This window comes from Gasterosteus aculeatus, chromosome 5 (genome assembly GCF_964276395.1).
Source record: "Gasterosteus aculeatus chromosome 5, fGasAcu3.hap1.1, whole genome shotgun sequence".
NCBI lineage: Eukaryota > Metazoa > Chordata > Actinopteri > Perciformes > Gasterosteidae > Gasterosteus > Gasterosteus aculeatus.
Window position 1 is genome coordinate 7,685,036 of NC_135692.1, and position 19,523 is coordinate 7,704,558.

The following is a 19,523-nucleotide window of genomic DNA, read 5'->3' on the forward strand; positions in this document are numbered from 1 at the left end:
CGACTATAATATGTCAATGTCTACTGTAATACAAAAAAGGACATTATGTCATTTTTATTTTGTTTATCTGATGAAGCTGAAAATGTATTTAAACCTTTGCAAACGGTCCAGTGGTTCAAGCTTCCAGGAGGAATTTTGATTTGGAGGTGATTCTAGCGCCTCCTTGTGGACTAAAGTGATCGTATCTCTACCACCAGGGTCCCTTTAGAAAACCTCTCATTCTACTGCAGCATTTAAGCTTTTATTGAATGTGTTTTCTGAAACACGGTCACAAAGAAGACCTCCCGTCTGGAACAAAGAAAGGAGACAGTGTAAAACCATTATTGTGACGTATTTATTGAAACAACATTTCAACAATCAAAGCCCTTGAACTGTTATTTTTTCCTTCGTTTGCAGCTTAATCTGAGAGCAGTTTACGCAAACCGACTCACCACATCCAAATAACAGCAGCATGGTTTGGCACAAGCACATGAAGCACAACATCATTTCAAGTTAAAAAGTTCTGAGCAGGAATCATCGCCGACGTTACAAAAAACCTCACTTCCCTCGGCCCCGTTTCCACCGGATCCAACAGCTTCAGGTGTTAAGAGGAAAAAGAAGCACTGAAGACCTTCATGTCGCTGGGGAGATGATTGACAGCCACATCTGTGGTGTCAGCCCTTAGACACACACACACACACACAAAAGGTGTGTTTCTGTGATGTCAGGGAACCTTAATGAAAAAAACGTCTGCCCGTTTCAATCTGTGCAGATGTTTCATTTGTGCAGGACCGATCCCGCAGAGCCGAGGTCATGCGCTGAGGTCCCAGCGGGAATAAAAAGCGCGTAAACGTCCGCTCCTCCGCCGGTAAAGAAGCTCAATTTAACGGCAGAACGATCGCCTTCACGCGGTCAGACCGACGCGCTTCAAAACACAGAGGACGTCACACGGGCCGCTGGTTAAACACGCTGCTTCCAAACAGGGAGCGACTGATCCTTTACGCCTCCGGGAGAGACGGCGCGGCCACGAAAAGTGATGCTCGTCTTCAGCGGATGTGGGAAAACGTCTACAGACATCAGACAGGGAGGTAAATCCGAGTGAAGGGATATATATAGAAAATAAATAGATTCTAGAGCTATTTACAGACGGACGCGTCGGCTCGTTGATCACAGCAGCCCAGATGTGTTACGGTTCTCCAGCGCACGCTTTTTTGTCTTTAGAGAACAGTTTAAATTACAGCTCAGTAAGGATCAAATAATCTGGATTTGGGCACAAGGAGACTAACAAGTAGAGAAAGGAAAATTTGTGTCAATTCCATTTTCAATAAATGATTTGTATTTGCCTGTTTCTTCTTTTATCTTAAAGTCTTATTTAGAATAAGTGAAAACTTTACCCTCAAGACAACTTTCATGTATCACTGGGCCCGTTGTGCTTTGAGCTCTTGAAGAACAGTTCGGGGAAACACCAGGTCAGTAAACTGTCAGACAATTCATTTTGTGTATTCCTCTAAAGCGCTCAACCTAAACAATGAAGTACTTTGTACCAGTCCTGTACTACTCTGATGGTTGACAAGAACAGGAACATTACTGCAGGCGACGGTTGTACAGGTACGTTTGGTCATGAGATATCAGTCCTGCACAAAGAGTGTGGAGAATAATGAGTGAAGCCACACCACGGGTCTAAAGTCCACAGCAAACACAGGTACTTAATGTACTACTACCACAAAGAGACGCCACATGGGAGGTACTTAATGTACTGGTACTACAGAGAGACACCACGTGGAGATGTACTTTATGTATTAGTCCTACAATAAGGGGCCACGTGGGGTTCGAGTGGGAAGTGAGGTCCATAAAACAAATCCGGGTTCACAAACTCACGTTGTTCTTCAAATAGCCCCTCGGCTGTGAGCGCTAACACGACGCGCTAACACGACGCGCCTCTGCGAGGAATGTGTTCAGATCTTTATCGATAGTCGCGGTTCCCCTTTCTGCAATTGTGTGCGGCGGCTTCCTGCCACGACAATCGAGATGAATGAAAGAAGCAGAAAGAAGCGGAAAGAAGCGGAAAAAAGCGCGTTTTCCACCTGCACATTTGAAACGCTGCGTGTGATGTCCGTAAAACTAATTATTAGGCAAAACCCTTCTTTCATTCAGTGTGTTGTGTCTTTGTTCCCTTTTGTTAATCATAAACTCACTATCATGAAGGTCGCACTTGTGCTAGTAACTATTATTTTAAGAGTAGAATAGTTCAAGTTGAGACGTGGTTAGCTTAGCTTAGCTTAGCGTAAAGCATGGAAGCAGGTGGAACGAGCAGCTGTCACTCGCTAATTAACTTAGTGTGTTTCATTCGGACATAGACAGAAATATTGAAAAGACAATGTTTGACTTCCTGAAGACCTCCGGGTCCATCGTCTCTGTCCCGTACTACTGTATCAGAACTTCATTGGTCGATGCCAAAATAAGGTCCCAGGGTCTTGATACCTCTGAGAAAACCAAGCAATAAATCCCACATCCTTTACTTTGTCTGTAATTATTATAGATAAAGCCTTGAGTTAATCCCAATAAAACACATGGTAATGTTGCTCCATGTGTCCTTCAGTAACGTCTGATGCTACCGGCTGCCAAGCGCTAACGTTAACTATCCTGTTGTTGTCAAATAGTTCAGTTCAGATTCGCCAGTTGTTTTTTTCCCTTTAGACGTTTTTACTGGCCAAGGTCACCGAGGCGGTAATATAAATGAATTCAGGACGGCATTAATCAACCAACGTGTTATTCCTCGTTTCCCTTTCTTAAAGGCACAGTATGTACGTTTGGTGGCATCTGGTGGTTTATATAGAATATCCTTAAAAGACTTTACTGTAAATCATGGTCATCGTGGTCAGAATAACGTGGGGTTCTCCAGAGTAGCAAACCCTCTGAAGGTCATTGTGAGCTAACAAACAATTCTTACTTTCAATTTATTCTACATCAATGAAAACATATCCGTGTGTATTTTATTCTATTTCGGCTATAAACTTGTTTTAAATTTACTACACACTGTGCCTTTAAATGGATATGCAACGCGCCGCGCTCCGTCCGAACCTCTCGCTCCAAATCCATTACTGCGTCACCGCGTCGAGCTACAGGCGCCTAAAAGAGAAGTCGAGTGAACACCAGCGGTTAGCCGCTGGTCCTCCTCTACGTGTGGCGCGCTTCGACAAACGCCAGCTACTCTGCCTTGGACCCTTTGTCCCCGGAGGAGCCCCCGAGGTAGGACCGGTAGAAGAACAAAGCGAAGAGGACCAAGTAGCTGAGGTACATGACGGAGCCCCACGCGATGTTGTCCATGTTGGACGGGCAGTGCGTCTCGTGCATCCAGCGGTACACAAGGCCCAGCACGGCCAGGCCCATGGCCATCTGCAGGATCTGGGTGGCCGTGATGATCATGGCACAGGGCCGGGGCACCCGCAGGCCGGCCGCCCGCGCCGCGTAGTACGTGTACATGAGCGAGTGGACCAAGTAGTTCATGGTCATGAACCAGCCGCCGCCCGCCACCTGGTCCTTGTAGGAGTACCAGGAGTAGAGCAGCACGGTGATGTGGTGGTACCAGTGCAGAAAGATGAGGCGCTGCTTCCGGAGGATGATGAACACCGTGTCACCTGCGTGAGGGAAAAGAGGCCGCCGTCACGACGAAGCTCATTGCTTTAGGATCAGAAAAGAGCAGAAACTAAAGCAGCCGTGCTTTAATGTCAAGTGAACACACACACACACCAACTGCATAAAGAGTCTTCTAAAAGGGTTGGAGAGGAAGCCTTACCCAGCTCGGGGGCCTTGCTAAGTACGAAGGCGTAGGCCCAGAACTTGCTGACGGGGGCGCTATAGAAACTGTTGTCGCACACAGACTGTCTGAAGCCGCTGGCCGTGAGGATGTGCAGCATATAGGACCCGGTCCTCAGAGCTCCGATGATACTGCAGAGAGAGGACATGTCAGCACACGGTTAACCTCTCTGCTCCCCCAAATCCCTCTGAATGAGGGATTATCAGCTGGATGACCCTATATTGACCAGCGATCTGTATCTGCGACTCTGAATACTTCTACGTTCAGGTCTAGATGGGCCGAGATCTTAAACCCCCCCAGACTCCAAGACCCGCCCGCTCATCCTCCAGAGTGACCCAATCTCTTGTAGCAGCGGTTCCCAATCTGGGGGGTCGCAGCTTCGTCACCAACCCTAACGCAACCATTATCACCATCATCACGTCCCGATATGCTCAAAGGAGCACTGACAGAACCAGTTTGGGAGCCACTGCCAGAAGCTGTACAAGCAAATATTATCTTTAGATTGTCATCTTTCCAATCGTCCTCCAACACTGGAAAAGAAAATCTAATCTTTGTGTTATTATATTGTTTTAGAAAACACGTGTTTATGTCTAAAAAGACTCCAAATGGAAATGTAGGTGTCTTATTGTATCTAATTAAATATTGTTAACATACCTCTTTAAGGTATGTGTGTGGTGAGCCGTGTCATCTAACTGGTTTCTCCTGCAGGTAAAACTGATGGTTATCTAGTTTCATCCAGTTTACAGGTTTCACACCGAGAGGCCAGATCGTTTTTTGTTTTGTTTCCTTTGTTTCTGATTTGTGATGTTGTGGTTTTGAGAATTGCTCTTGTATTTGCACCTTGTGTAGTATTGAACTTCACTCATTAATGTGTGCTAAACAACAAACTGAAAACCACTGATGGAGGGACAGAGATGTCAGAGACCCCTTAGATCCAGGAAATATTACAGATACAATTCCCAAAGACAATTGAGGGAGCACAATCTGTTGACGATGTGTCTCAATTAACCATCTATTCTATAAAAAGCCACTGACCATCATTCAGAGCAGATCCACCATTTCTCCTTGACAACCTGCGGTATTCTTTGCTCGATTAACGACTTAATCCACTATCAATCCACCGAGGAACCGTCGATCATCCGCGACTCACCTGAAGACGGCGAGGCTGAGTGACCACAGCATCAGAGGGCGTCTCAGGTTCAGCTTGGGCCTTTCCCTCATGAAGTGCTGACCGCCGAACACCAGCGCAGCGTACAGGCCGCAGAACATGAAGGCTTTGCTCCTGTCAACAGAAGCACACAGCATTAGAACAGAACAATAACAAAGTTTACAATAAATAATACACAATTGCAAAATGTAAAACAATAGCAACAAGAGTAAGTCAAGTAAAAGGTAATACCGACACTAGTGTCTTAAACCAGTATAAGACTGCATTCAACTGGAATTAAACTGTTTTCAACACAACGAGACACACAACAGCACGCCGTCCTTCCTCCTCGTTGAACCCCAGCGCAGGATTAACGGAAATGAATTGTTGACACACTGACGTTTACACGGTGAGTGATGAGCGATTGCGCAATCACTCACGCAATGAGCAATTGCGCAATGAGCAATTTGAGCGCCGCCCGGCTCATCAGCAGATCCTTATTGTTTTAATCAACAGAGGCCGACTGCGGAGCCCAGGAGGCTGAACGGGGAAGAAACTGATAATAAAACAGCCACACCTGATTTATTATTATCATAATATGCATTACGTACTCATGTGTGTGTATGTGGTTGTTTGCGAATTAAACCAGACGACTAATCCAGATAACGCATATTAGGCCGAGTAGATGCTGCTTGACCCAGTTAATGCTACATGGGGGAGGGGGGCTACTGATGATGAATACAGGGGCGAAAACTGATCTGTCGATTATCAATGTTCATGAACATGTTTTCGTCTGACTCTAAAACCTGTTACAATATTTTGTTTTCAATAAAAAAACAATTGGGAGATGAAATACTCCTGAATACTTTTGGATATTCAACAGAATAAAACAACAACAGAAAAGCAGTTAGAAGACAAGACGTCACTTCTGGCTGAACCATATGAAGCTTATAGTTATATAAGCTCACTGCAGAAATGTGCACTATATACAGTTATGTAGTATTTTGTGCAAATGACACCACGGTCGCCTTGGTTCAATTGATAGTCACGTCGCCGTGGTTACGTAACAGGTGTCAGAGCGACGGAGAGGGTTTGTGTGCTTAGGTGACAGGTGGCATTATTGGGGGCATTTATGTATGATATATGTTGCAGGTTTGTCACGCGGAAGCCGTGTCACACATGACAGAGAAAAGCTTTGATTCCTCACATCGGAGGGGAAGAAGCCAACAGGTATAAGCTCCACACACACAAGGAGCATCATAATAAGTTACTCTACTTTAGACATGGGTCACTTTATATATATATATATATTACGAACAGTAACAAATGTTTAATTGATCCACGAAGCTGCAGCCTGGAGGTGTGACTCACCCCCTTAGAGAAGAACACCTGCTTGAGGACTCAGCAGAAGGAAATGCTGAAGCACAAAAAACCTCTTGCATCTTGTAGCCGTGAGGAGGTCCAGAGGAGGAGGATGAAGAGAAAGAGGAAAAATAGGAAGGAATGGAATAAGAGAAGGAAGATATGGAGGAGAGGGGGAGGGGGGGGGGGGGGGTGATGCAGACCGACTCGGTGTCCCTATTGCTGGGTGATGACTTCCTGCTCACCGACATGTTTGATAGCGCAGCGAAGGCCTTTGTGCACACAAAGCTACACGTTTTTCTTTGTGTGTATTTGAGATGACAACACGTTTTAGCTGCATGCACAGCACACATCAGCCTCATCTGCATATACGCAAAGGGTTGTCAATGCAATGGAATCAAGACTAAAGTCTGACCTATGGGAGCAAAGATTTCCATCCTCAAGGACGTATGAATTAAAGCGGGTAACCCCCCCTGCTCCCCCGGTTTATGAAGCTAGCTTCGGCTCTTTATCGCGTGTTTCAGCAATCAGGATGCGACACTTTCACGTAAGAAAGAGAAGCGCGTTAGAGGAGGTGACCGCGGGAAGCCGTCAGGGCTTTTTGTCTTTCTGTAAGCTAGTCTTCTTTTGTGTTACATACCAGTTCTCCTGCATCCATTCCAGGGCTCTTCGTTCGTCGAAATGCCGTTCGAAGTCGTACTCCGATGGCGGGGACGTGAGCTCCGTCGCGTTCATTTTCTTTTTCTCGTCTTGTCCGCTTTTCTTCCGCTAAATTGAGCGCAGCGAGCCGGCCTTCTGGCGGGGAGGGGGGGGATACAGCCCGACTGCTGCTTCCGTGATCTCTTCCAGCTGATATAATCTGGCTGCTCGCCGGTCGGAGTCCGGGACGACGGGAGGATGCGGTACCATCAGACGCACTTCCCCACCGCCTCTCACTCTCCTCACCACCATCAAGCTAGCTAGCAAAGAAAAAAATGCTTTTCCGGTTTGGACTTTCAGAATAAAAACTATGACGCAGCAAACGCTTCCGTTTACCGCTATTTTTTTTTGCATATTTACATATTTAGTCTTTAATATGTAAAGACTAAATACTGAAGTGTACTGATGATGTGATATATTTATTTTGTGAAGTTGAATGTGTTTTTCATCCCTGATGAAAAGCTATCAGATCACAGACCGTTTGTTGTTTATTGTTATATTTTCATATTTTAGGTACCATACAAAGATATAGCTTGAAATACAGCACTAATCGTGCAGAATAATTAGTTAATGCATAATTGGAAAGTATTTTGGAAATAGTAAATGTATATGATACAAATGCTAATTACTTCAGCTGCTTGTTTATTCAATGTTGGTGGGGGGTGGCGTTAGAGTCACAACAAGCTATTTGAAGACCTACTTTTGGGATGTGTTGAACTGCTACTTTATAGTTCAGACATTTTATGGATTAAAAGACTAATACATTACAAGCAATTGATACACGAATGGAACCAATAATTGGTTAGCAGGCTGAACCTTAATTGTGAGGTTTGAATCATCGGTTTCCGGTTTTTCTCGTTGACACTGTACTGTTTGACCAAACGCGCGTGAGGGGATGGAGCGGAGGGGGCGGGGCTTGGCTGTGACGTTTCATCACCAGTGGGTCCCCTCAGGTCATTTTCATCACACCAGACAAACTCTGGACTCATATGATTTAATAATTAACATCAATCGATTATTGTTCAATACAAATAACTGATCTGTTTGGGGTTTTCTTATGTTACTTTACCGCTTATACTTTTTACTCCACTACATTTATTTATTACATTTATTTCATAGCTTTAGCTACTCTTATTACATTACATTACATTACTACTTATATAGCATAGATTTATAGATATAGAATATAATCAACTAATACATATAGAAATAAAGTGTGCATTTTCCCCAAATACAGCGTTGAAGTGACAAACACATTGATGGATAAATAATTATAATCCAATAATGTAAATATATAGTATTTTGAAATCCTCCTTTATAATCCTTTATGTATTTTACTTCAAATTTTACTTTTATAAGAGCATTTCCCCAATCTAGATCTGAGTACATCATTATTAGCAAGTTAAAAAGCTATTTAGTAGAATTAGAAAATGTCCCAAACCACGTGTCGTTATTCTTTGTCAAAATGTGAATATCGGATTGCCTTCTTTGGACTTCTGTTCGAACAATACAAAGCATTTAAAGATGTCACCTAACTTTGGTGAATTGTTATGCACATTTTATTTAACCGTAAAATAATCTTTAGATTAGAGATTAGAGTTTTAACAAAGGTAAATAACTCGCAGTTAGATCTTGAATTAATCCTTCATGTATTTCTTTATAAATGAAAGGTTTTTATCTATGCCAACATGTTCAATAGCGCTATCTGTGTTTGCTTAAACTGAATCCGCTCATGGTTCTGTGGCAAAGGGCACCGAGTCACTTTCATCTGCAGCGACTAGGTAAGTGGTGGCGCAACGTGTTGTTGCACACACATCTCTCTGAGCAGAATCACAAATGGGTTATTAGCAGATCAAAGGTTGACGAGTCAATTGCCAGACGGTTTTGGTGCGTGATGTGTTGCAATTTCACCAGAATCTGCTCAACTAGCAGAATATTGCCCTCAAGGCCGTCGCTGCTTTATCACCTGATCTCAGGTGTGAGATTCAAGACTTTCAATTCAACAGATGTTTCCTAAAAAACATACCAGTCAGAATAAACATATTTGTGCTTGATGCATGTCCCTTATGAGATGTTCTGGGGCAGAATTATTGGGTTTCCAACGGCGTTGGCCCCCTTCAAAAGGGTTTCTGGTGCTTAAGAGTAGTAGTACTGAACCAGAAGAATTAATCGTAATAGTAATCATATCTTTGCATTATAATTGGCTTCTCCTCCAATCACAGAGAAAGTCAGCCAAATTGAGATGACAGTAAACATTTGAATATGAAAGTTAGCAACAAAGTACTATATTAATATTAAGTATTTATATTTCTTAATTGTCAAAGCGCTTATCCTACACACAGGGTCGGTCGCGGGGGTTATTATTATTGTCATTATTATTATTAGTGTTATTAAATACCAACCTATATAAAACCTTTTTAAAATATATTTTGTATGTACAATCTTACCAAGATGGCGCGATGATGGCTTTTTTGTTGTTGACTAAACCCCCGTAAGGCAGCGGGCCCGGACTCCGTCTCTCCCCGCACCCTGAAGCATTGTGCTGACCAGCTGTCTCCGGTGTTCACTGACATCTTCAACACCTCCCTGGAGACATGCCACGTACCAGCCTGCTTCAAGGCCTCCACCATCATCCCTGTCCCCAAGAAGCCCAGGATCACAGGACTCAATGACTACAGGCCCGTCGCCCTGACCTCTGTAGTCATGAAGTCTTTTGAACGGCTAGTCCTGACCCACCTGAAGTCCCTCACCGACCCCCTCCTGGACCCCCTGCAGTTCGCCTACAGAGCCACCAGGTCTGTAGACGATGCTGTCAACATGGCCCTCCACTACATCCTCCAGCATCTGGACTCCCCAGGAACCTACGGCAGGATCCTGTTTGTTCATCCCGTCCCGGACAAACTCTCCCAGCTGCACGTGCCCGACTCCACCTGCAAGTGGATCACAGACTTCCTGTCTGACAGGAAGCAGCACGTGAAGCTGGGGAAACATGTCTCAGCCTCCCGGACCATCAGCACCGGTTCCCCCCAAGGCTGCGTTCTTTCCCCTCTGCTCTTCTCCCTGTACACCAACAGCTGCAACTCCAGTCTCCAGTCCGTCAAGCTCCTGAAGTTTGCGGATGACACCACCCTCATTGGACTGATCTCTGGTGGGGACGAGTCCGCCTACAGGTGGGAGTCTGACCATCTGGTGTCGTGGTGCAGCCAGAACAACCTGGAGCTCAACGCTCTAAAGACAGTGGAGATGGTTGTGGATTCCCGGAGGAACAGAGCCCCACCTTCCCCCATCACCCTGTGTGACTCCCCCGTCACTATTGTGGATTCCTGGGCTCCATCATCACCCAGGACCTCAAGTGGGAGCTGAACATCTGAACAGCTCCATCACAAAGAAGGTTCAGCAGAGGTTGTTCTTCCTGACGCAGCTGAAGAAATTCAACCTACCAAAGACGATGATGATCCACTTCTACACGGCCATCCTCTGCTCCTCCATCACCATCTGGTACGCTGCAGCCACAGCCAAGGACAAGGGCGGGCTGCAGCGTGTCATCCGCTCTGCAGAGAGGGTGATCGGCTGCAATCTGCCGTCCCTGCAGGACTAGTTCGCTTCCAGGTCTCTGAAGCGAGCTAAAAACATCGTAGCCGACCCCTCTCACCCCGGACAAAAATGTTTTTGCCCCTTCTATCTGGCAGGAGGCTGAGGTCCATCAGGACTAAGACCTCCCGCCACACCAACAGTTTCTTCCCGTGGGCAGTCGGGCATTCTCACTGACTGACTCTGACATTCCAACGGTCACTCTCTTTCACACTGCACACGTCACTTTCACTTGTCACTTTCATTTGTCACTTTTTGTTCGCTGGTGCACTTTATTTTTTTATTTTTCAATATTTTTAACTTTTACTTTTCTTGTTGTCTCGTTGTCCATTGTCGTACTGTCTGCATCAACCGCCAAGTCAAATTCCTTGTATGTCTGACATATTATGGCAATAAATGTTTCCTGATTCCTAAATGTAATCTTTTAAAAAGTAATAATGTCTCCTGGTTGCAATTGCGTTGCAGTCAATACTAAATATTTCCCACTGGGATGTTGGAGGACTAGAAACTGTACAAGTACCTTACAAACCCCAGCAAATTTTTACATGAACTTTGACAATTAAAGACTGCAGCTTTGGCGCCACACAGTGGACAAAGCATGAAGGTGATCCTCAGCTCATAAATGTCTCTGCCTCTTTAGCTGCTATGACAACATGATAGCCACTGTTTTCACGTTGAGGTTATAGTGCGTGTGAGGAGGGAGACATCAGCAAGCAGCAACTCAGGCTTTTGTGTCTCTTTGCAGTGATGTTACGTATAGATTTTTGATAAACTGTCACAAATGATGACACGCCCCTCTCAGTTGATGCTCCTCCCCCTGCGCCAGATTAGGGCCAAAAGTCAGAGGGTGAAATAAAGGATCGAAACTTCCAACCCAAAAATATAGTTCTGAAAAAAATGTATTCAAAAGAATTATAGAATAGAGTCAACACTCACTCAACAACAAATGTTGAGTGTAGAGTACACTCAATATTTGTTTTTGAAATTATCAAAACTTTTGGCCTGGATTTGACTCCATGGTTACGCATCTCTCTGTGGCCACTTTGAGTCACTTTGTCAATTAATGTACTGTATTTGGGACATTTGTGAGTATTTGGTGTCCCTTTGAAGTGATTTTGTTTCCGCTCTTGGTTATTGCATAACAACCATGAGTTTGGACCTGGGTCTACTTGGTCATGATCAACAGAGTTGAACAAAGGTGAAGTCATATAACTCCTGACTCCTGCCGGTTATGCGAGATGCCCGCTGCACAAAGCTACTGGACCATATCTTTAAATAACCACTTCACAGCAGTACTCATCCACAGGGATTATAGCAGGAATTATAACTGCTGTAATCCATCCAATTCAGCCCCCCTTGTGAATTGGCACTAATGCCGCAAGCTGGAAACAAGGTTGACAGATGAGAAGAGCAGGAGCATTAGTGGGGGTGTGAACTTTATTTATTGACCATGTCTTCACTTTTTATAAAACGAGTGGTGGAAAAAGTATGTTTGCTTAAGAAAAAAGCAGCAATACAGCAAAAGTAGAAATACCATGTTGGAACTGAAAGTACACAACATTGGTGTGAAAGTATACTTAGTGACAAAAGTAGAAGTATTCATTATGCATTATGCTCATTTAAACAAATGTATGTATAATATATTATCATATATCTTAATTGCTGTTTTGTTATGTCCTTCTCCATCCTTTTACCCTCTATAGGTTCTCAAATATGCGCTGTGAAAAACCTGATGCTGAGGCATTAATAATAGTTTATACAATGCAAAAAACACGAAAAGAAAGTGGGTGAATTAGCTTTGGCTAACACTAACTCACCAGCTAGCCTAGATTAGCTTGGTTTTAGTTGACTATTTTTCTTGTTCTTGTATATCTGAAATGTTTTTTCAATTAAAAAAGTAGTTTCTGGCCTAGTAATATTATCATCCTAAAACCAATGTCCAAAAGATTATATATTTTTTAACTTGACCTATATAAATACTGGTTCATTTTGTCTTTGCAGAGCATTGCTTCTCGTATTCATTAACATCCTGATATGAAGATGAGCTCATTACACCACATAAACAACAGCAGCACGCCCCAGAGGACAACGTGAGCGAGTGCGAGTCGGAGGGTGTTTCTGCATTACTGTAATCACACAAGGAAGGGTTTATTTCCCTGAGGAAATCCCCACTCATCATCACCACGGAAACCTGAGCGGATTTGGTTAATGTGCAGGCAGAATAACGTCAGAGAAAATCATCAGTTTTAAGCTAAATATCAGTTGGGCTTTACATGTGTATGGAAGTGAATGTGATGCAACTTTGTCACAAAAATAAAAAATCCAAGTTCATTTGCAGTTATTCTATTCTACACTTTCTGCCTTTTCTAACTTCAATACAAACTTGAGGTAGTTGTACTTCATTTATCTATAGTTACAACTCTCTCCTATCTGGAAGGGAAATATTGTAGTCTAATTTTTACTTGTTTGACAGCTTTAAGGCATTTACATTGTCAGATTTCACTAAAAGCATAAAATTGAAAAAGATGAAACACTCAAATGAGTGAACAAAAACTGACAACTTTTCGGATATCTGGTTTGTCATTTTTATTGAAAACAATAACAAATGTTAAAATTAAACAGACTTTGTCAAGGTGTCATTTTGGCTAATTGTGACACTGTTTTGTACTATTTTTACACACAAAATGATTACAGTTAATGGTGAAACAATCTTTATTTATTTATGAGTAATACCAATGTTATGATGCAAAATATAACAACACACAAACATTACCGTTTTTCTACCTTACCGTACAACATTTGAATGATTCACTTTTTTTCTATACAGGCTATTACAAATAAATATTACAAGCACAAGTAAAATACTATAATAATTATTCTTGTAATAAATGATAGGATCTGGTGCCACATAGTGGTGAGGTTGCAGATTCCAACCAACAGAAAGTTCTCCAGTGAGCCAATTCGGCGTGAGGACTCCAGCAGGCGATGTGGGAACATGAAAACCCAAATATCCCATGGATGCTATGATTTACTTTAGTATAAAAGTAGGGTACTGAAGTATTTGCAACACAATGTAATTACAATATCACAAGAAATAGTCATTGAGCAAAAATATAAGTTAAATTATAAAGTACCATTGAACGGAAATACTATAATGCACATTTATATGAGGCGCCGTTTGTAAAATGTTGCACGTTCTAAAATCCTGCGCAGTTGTGTGAGTTTGACACCCCTGCTCTATAACAAGAGCTAATTCTTTCGGACTTGACAGCTTGTCTTGCTGCGGCGTGAATTACCGTAAATATTCTAATGTTCAGTCTGATATGTGGAGTGAACATTTAACATTTACATTTAAATTTTAGATCTACATTTAACATTTACACTTAACATTTACATTTTACATTTAACATTTACATTTAACATTTAGATATACCATTTAACACTTACATTTAACATTTACATTTAACATATACATTTACATTTAACGTTTACATTTAGATTTAACATTATTTAACAACTTTGTGTTACTGCCAAACATTATCCTTGGAAAAGTTATTGCATGAATTGACATGAATTTCTCTCTCAATGTTTGAAAAAGTGACATATGAATATTGTCGTGCTTTTTTGTTCATATGATAATGCTAATTGTACCAAAACTGCGCTAGCAAAAATTTGTACTCAAGACTTGGACATACTTTCTACCACCAGCTGGTAATAAAGAAGGAGGCAGACACTGGGCATGCCCAGCCCGGTGGGGAGGGGGAGAGGAGGGGAGGAGGGAGGACGAGTGGAGGAGTTGCGATGTCTGAGAGCTGATCGAAGCGACGAGGTCCTGCTAGACCACTTCATAGCATCTCCTCTGAACCAGAACCGTCCAGCTCCTCTTCTTCATCCCCTTCGACACTTCACGCGCACGCGCACCCGCCACACGCACACGCGCGCGCGGACGCGGACGCGCTTTCGGATGTGGAGGAAGCGGCGGGTAAATGTGGACCGCAGTGTCTCCTTTGCAGCATCTCCTCGTCTCCGGGAGACGGAGGCTGCTGCCACTGCAGAGATAACATCACGTTACCTGGTGAGTACACAAGCAGCCGCCGGGGATCCAGCACGCGCTTCGTGCGCGAGGGAAGAATGACGGGTTCTTTTTGTTGTTTGTTGTTTGCTGCACGTTCAGCCGCTGGTCGCTCGCAGCGCGGCGGTGTTGCAGCCTCGGATGCATGCGGATAAGTGCACAACTTGAGCCACGTACCGAGGAAAGAGAGACAGAGAGAGAGAGAGAGAGAGAGAGAGAGAGAAAGAGAGAGAGAGAGAGAGAGAGAGAGAGAGAGAGAGAGAGAGAGTACTGCATCACTGACACAGCCAGTCGGACCTGTAGGACGCAGAGAAATAAAGGTCACCCCCCCCCCCCCCCCATACCTCCCCCTCGCTGGCTTTGACCCGCAGAGGCGCCCTTCACAAGGAAGAAGTTGGCACCGCGCAGTGTTTTTTCTCCCCCGCTGTGACGTGAGTGTGTGTACGTGGGGAGGGTTTCAGATAAGTTTGTTTGCACCTGAGGAGACACACAGGTGAATGCAGAGCTGCCGAGTTCCTGACAAACCCCCTCTATGCTTTTCCATCCCTCCGAAAGACTTTTCATTTTGCAGACATTGTCTCTGAAACAACTGATTGACAATTTGATAATTGTTTGAGCCTTATTTAATCCAAATCGAAGGCCTCGTTAAAATCGAGCCATTAGTTTTTGGGTGGAATATTACACAGACAGAAGCTTGTGGTCAATCTGCCGTCACTTCGAGCGAGCGAGAAGAACTAAGACTTTGCCTGAAGATACGAATGTTTGTCAGGATCAGATCAGCTGCATGCGAACGCTGCTCCCGATGATAAATGACACTGCAGGAAAAGTGTCTTCTCTGCAGCTCACAGAGGACACGAGCAGCAGGACCCTGTTAGATGCCCCCCCCCTTCCCCCTCCCTCATATATATGTTTATATATGAGCTGATGAAGCAAATCCATTCTCACCCCCCCCCCCCCCCACCAAGAGCATGTTGGAAGGAGTTTTTACTTAATTCGTTGCAGTTTATGAACCCCCCATCTGGGGCCCCGTCTAGACTCGTCTTCTGGGTTTAAGGTGGAGAGGGACACGGGGGGGACTTCACCTTACCTGCGAGAGTTATAACATGTTGTTTTTTGTCTCTCTGCTGAATCAGTTTCTCTCCAACTGTTTGACACACTGAAGATATGAAACTGATCATTTCAGCAGCTTGTTGATCACATATTCTCAAAATGATTTTGTAGTATCTGGTGAATTTGAAGAACAAGGTCAAAGATCAAATCCACGGACCTGGAACGTCCGTTTGTTTGGTTTCTCCATCTTCGGTGCCCGATGAGTACGTGAGAAGTGGACGTAGTCACCTATCGCTTTGTGGACTGATGTTTTGAAGCTTTGAGTTCAATGCTGTGGCCGCCGCCATTGTGACGTTTTGCAAGTGGTGAAGAAGGAGACTTGAAAAAGTTTCACAAGGGAGAACAAAACAGCAACCTCCACCTCTGCAGAGTGAAGCCAAAGTTACGTGTAAAGTCCACAAGAGGGCGACTCCCCCGGTCCTATAGAAGTCTATGGGGAAATGACTCTACGTCTCTCGTTGATTTATTGCCTCAGTAAACAATGTAAACATGAGTTTATGGTCTAAATCTCAAGTTCCAAGTCTTCTTCAATACAGCATGATGTTCATTTAATGACTCATGGTCCATTTAGAGTCAAATAGACTCGCTATAGCCCCTAGCTAGCTTGTGATTGGCAGGTCACTGGTTGCGTTACACGCACAAAACACACTTTTATTCCCTCTTGGTTTTGATTTTCTCACGAAATGCATTGAGAAACTGCAGAAACCCCAGCAGGCCTCTCCTTTAGCCAGAGGATAGAAGGTTGTGTTGCAGGAGTCAGGACACACACACACACAGATATCTGTGTGCGAGCTGTGAAAACAAAGTGGTTAGCGCTAACAAATGTCTGGGTCCCCGTCAGCTCTCATCGGAGCACTGGGCTGGTCGGCCCTCCTGCTGCCCTCTCGCTGTTAATGCTGAATTACTGTTTTTGTCTCCTTCCCACGTATGTTCTTTATCCCTTCCTACACTCGCTCGCCATCCCGTCTTTTTGTCGTGATTTCTCTCACAGCTTTCGCTTTCCGCGAGGACGCCGGCGAAGCCGGTGGAGCTGTAACGAGGAGCTGTAGGCTTTAAGTTCCCCTTGTAACAGCCAGCCAAGGATGTGAGGTGTGACAGTGGGAGAGTTGAGGAGGTGACATGAAAAAAAGGGCATTTTGTAGGAAAGGGAGCCAACTTGTGTGAGGACGGCAAGCGTTTAGTATTCCACGATACTGTCCGTCTGCTGCTGGCTGCTTCCAATCTGTGAGGCTTTTTTGCTCCTGAATGTTGGCTGCGGTGCAGATGGAGCGCTTTGCAGAGGCCCGGATCCCGTGTGATTAATGAAACGCAAATCTGTTGTAAAGGCAGGTTTTCTTTTTCTCCTTGTTTACGCGTCGAAAAAGGCCTCCTCGATTTTGTTGCAGGGAAATGGTGCGAGCGTGGAAAAGAGGTGGGCTTCAGTCTTGGCTGTAAGGTAACATCTCGTTGCCAGTGATTGATTTTTATTCTGAGGCTTGATGGCCCACAGTGTCCTGCTAAGTGTTACAGCAGCAAGTAATATCACAGCCGCGGAGTAGTTACATAAATCACAAGCTCTGTAATGCACCTCTAAACGGTCGGACTGTTATGAATATAAATATAAAGAGAAGATTCATGTCAGAACTGCTTGTTGGAATAACTTTGGTCTGATGTATTTGTGTTGTGTTTATATTTTACAGGAAGAGAAAGAGATTTTACAAAAATAAATTCACAAATATTGAAAATATACCTAGATATGACAGTTGACACAGGCACACCAGATAATAACTTGTGTTGTGTCGTCATGGATTCGCTCTTCAGTTCACTGAATGACGCTGAAACGCGTCCTTGTGGGTATAAAACATTGTGTAGAAAAAGAATCGTATTTGTGTGGGTTAAGCCTGAGAGTTTACAGCTATGCAATTAAATCAATTAAAAGAAGACCAAGGAGTAAAAATAGCATAAAATATTTAATTAAAAATCGTATAAATCACATTTATATTTACGGATTGTTGACTAAAAAGTTTGACAGACAAATTTGAAAAAGAAAACATTTCAACATTTTTACAAAACGAAAGATTTTTAAGAAAATAATGAAATATATCTAAAAAGGTTTAAATTGCCTTCAAACTTCTGTTTGAAAAGCTGGAACCAGTGACTTTTAATTTCTTATCAAATTGGTACTAGATGACTCAATTAATGGGATTCTCCGCATTCCTGGCTCAAATGATGTGGAACAACAGTTCCACATAACAAAGAACTAATTGAAAAACAGAGGAGATCCATTTTGTCCCACCGAGGAGTTTATTTTTAAAATCCCCTCAATCAATGAGAGCCATTGATCACCCACAAAGATCGCCGCATGGAGCCAATCGACGCTCCTCTTTTAACTCGATTGTCGTTAACGTCGTTAGTCCGGAACAGGACGGGCGGCCGTGATGTTGTTTGTTTCCGTCCCTCGACCGGCTGCTTGAAAGCCACATCTGCCCCAGGAGCGCTGACTCTGCTGTTTGTCAGAAGCTGGCCAGGTGCCGCTTGGTGCAGTCTGTGAATCCACCCGATCCACCTCGTGCTCTCACACACAGGGAGACTGTTGACTACGCGGCTTCGTTGAGCCTTCCAACGTCATATTTCTATGCGGTGTCGTAAACTTCTCCAAACTCCATGAGGTATTAATAGATATAAGCTGCTTTTAGCTGCCGGACTGGCTGATCTGTTTTTCCGTCTTCTTAGAGGACTTCATTGTCAACGCTGGAGGAGTCTGTATGACTCCACCTTCCTTAGATACAAGAGCTGGCGGCTTCAAGGGCTCAGTGGAGGTCAAAGGTACAGCTATCACCACAATTATTTAAAGCATGGGATTATTTTATTAAGGAACAAATGTAGCTGTATGTTAAGTGTCACCAGGATGAGGTATTTTGGAGGCTCCTTCCGGGCGACAGCCTCCGGTTCTGCCGAGAAAGATTCATGTGTTAAAGCTGCATTCTCTGTAGTGACCAATAGGGGGCGACTCCTCTAATTGTATAGAAGTCTATAAGACGATTACTCTACTTCTCTCATAATTTATTCCCTCAGTAAATATAAACATGAGTTTTTGGTCTCAATTTGCAATCTGCATGATGCTCATTTAGTAAATGATGGTCCATTTATAATTTAGACTGTAGAGCAGGTTAGAATTTAGGGCGGGGCTTACAATAATTGACAGGTCTGTACCAGGGACGTATGTACAGCGTCTCAACGTCACTCTTCAGCATTTCAAATATGGGCAGTCCTTGTTCGTTGCCTGCGGACCATTATGCAGTGAAATCGGCAAACTCAAGGCTAACGTTAGCTCTTTATCGGATTCGGGGAATTTCAAGCCAACGACACCTTTGCCAACCATGAGTTTTATGATACGTTACATTAGTGTCCTGCTGTCCTTGCTAAAAGTTGTTGCAAGAAAACGTGTTGCTAGCTTATACCGCCAGCTTCACATTATATTTTCCAGCAATCTGTTCTCCAAGGGACAGATTTAGCAGGATCGAATGGAGGAAAATATTTGATCTTGTACAACTGGAAACGAGCACGACAATACAAAAGGTAAGTGCTATGCAAGTACAAATAAAACATGGATTTTTTTCAAAAGACAAAGAGACTTTTTGTTGCGATCGTACTTTGGCCTTTCATGACATGATCGAACAACAAGAATTAAGTTTTCTTTGTGGAACCGAATTCCCAAATTACCGTCACTCTCTTTTTTTCTATGTTGTTGTTCCCTTTTAATTAGT

At 43.6% G+C, this 19,523-nt stretch overlaps 1 protein-coding gene across 1 annotated transcript; it reads right to left on the reverse strand.

Moving 5' to 3' along the window:
• Positions 1-320: 320 nt before the first annotated feature.
• Positions 321-7,280, reverse strand: LOC120819601 (very long chain fatty acid elongase 6-like). The gene is made up of 4 exons (XM_040177166.2): positions 6,946-7,280; positions 4,947-5,078; positions 3,776-3,927; positions 321-3,617 (listed from the first exon to the last, which is right to left on the reverse strand). The coding sequence occupies exons 1-4, from the start codon at positions 7,038-7,040 to the stop codon at positions 3,187-3,189; spliced, it is 810 nt and encodes a 269-aa protein (XP_040033100.2). The 5' UTR covers positions 7,041-7,280; the 3' UTR covers positions 321-3,186.
• Between the last annotated feature and the right edge of the window lie 12,243 nt (positions 7,281-19,523).

What these genes read in the sequence shown, in the direction of transcription:
- LOC120819601 (XM_040177166.2), bottom strand. Translation starts at nt 7,040, where the DNA reads ATGAACGCGACGGAGCTCACGTCCCCGCCATCGGAGTACGACTTCGAA. An exon ending in GAATGGATGCAGGAGAACTG is followed by an intron (nt 5,079 to 6,945) that starts GTATGTAACACA and finishes TTCTGTTGACAG; the next exon opens with GAGCAAAGCCTTCATGTTCT. An exon ending in TAGCAAGGCCCCCGAGCTGG is followed by an intron (nt 3,618 to 3,775) that starts GTAAGGCTTCCT and finishes TCCCTCACGCAG; the next exon opens with GTGACACGGTGTTCATCATC.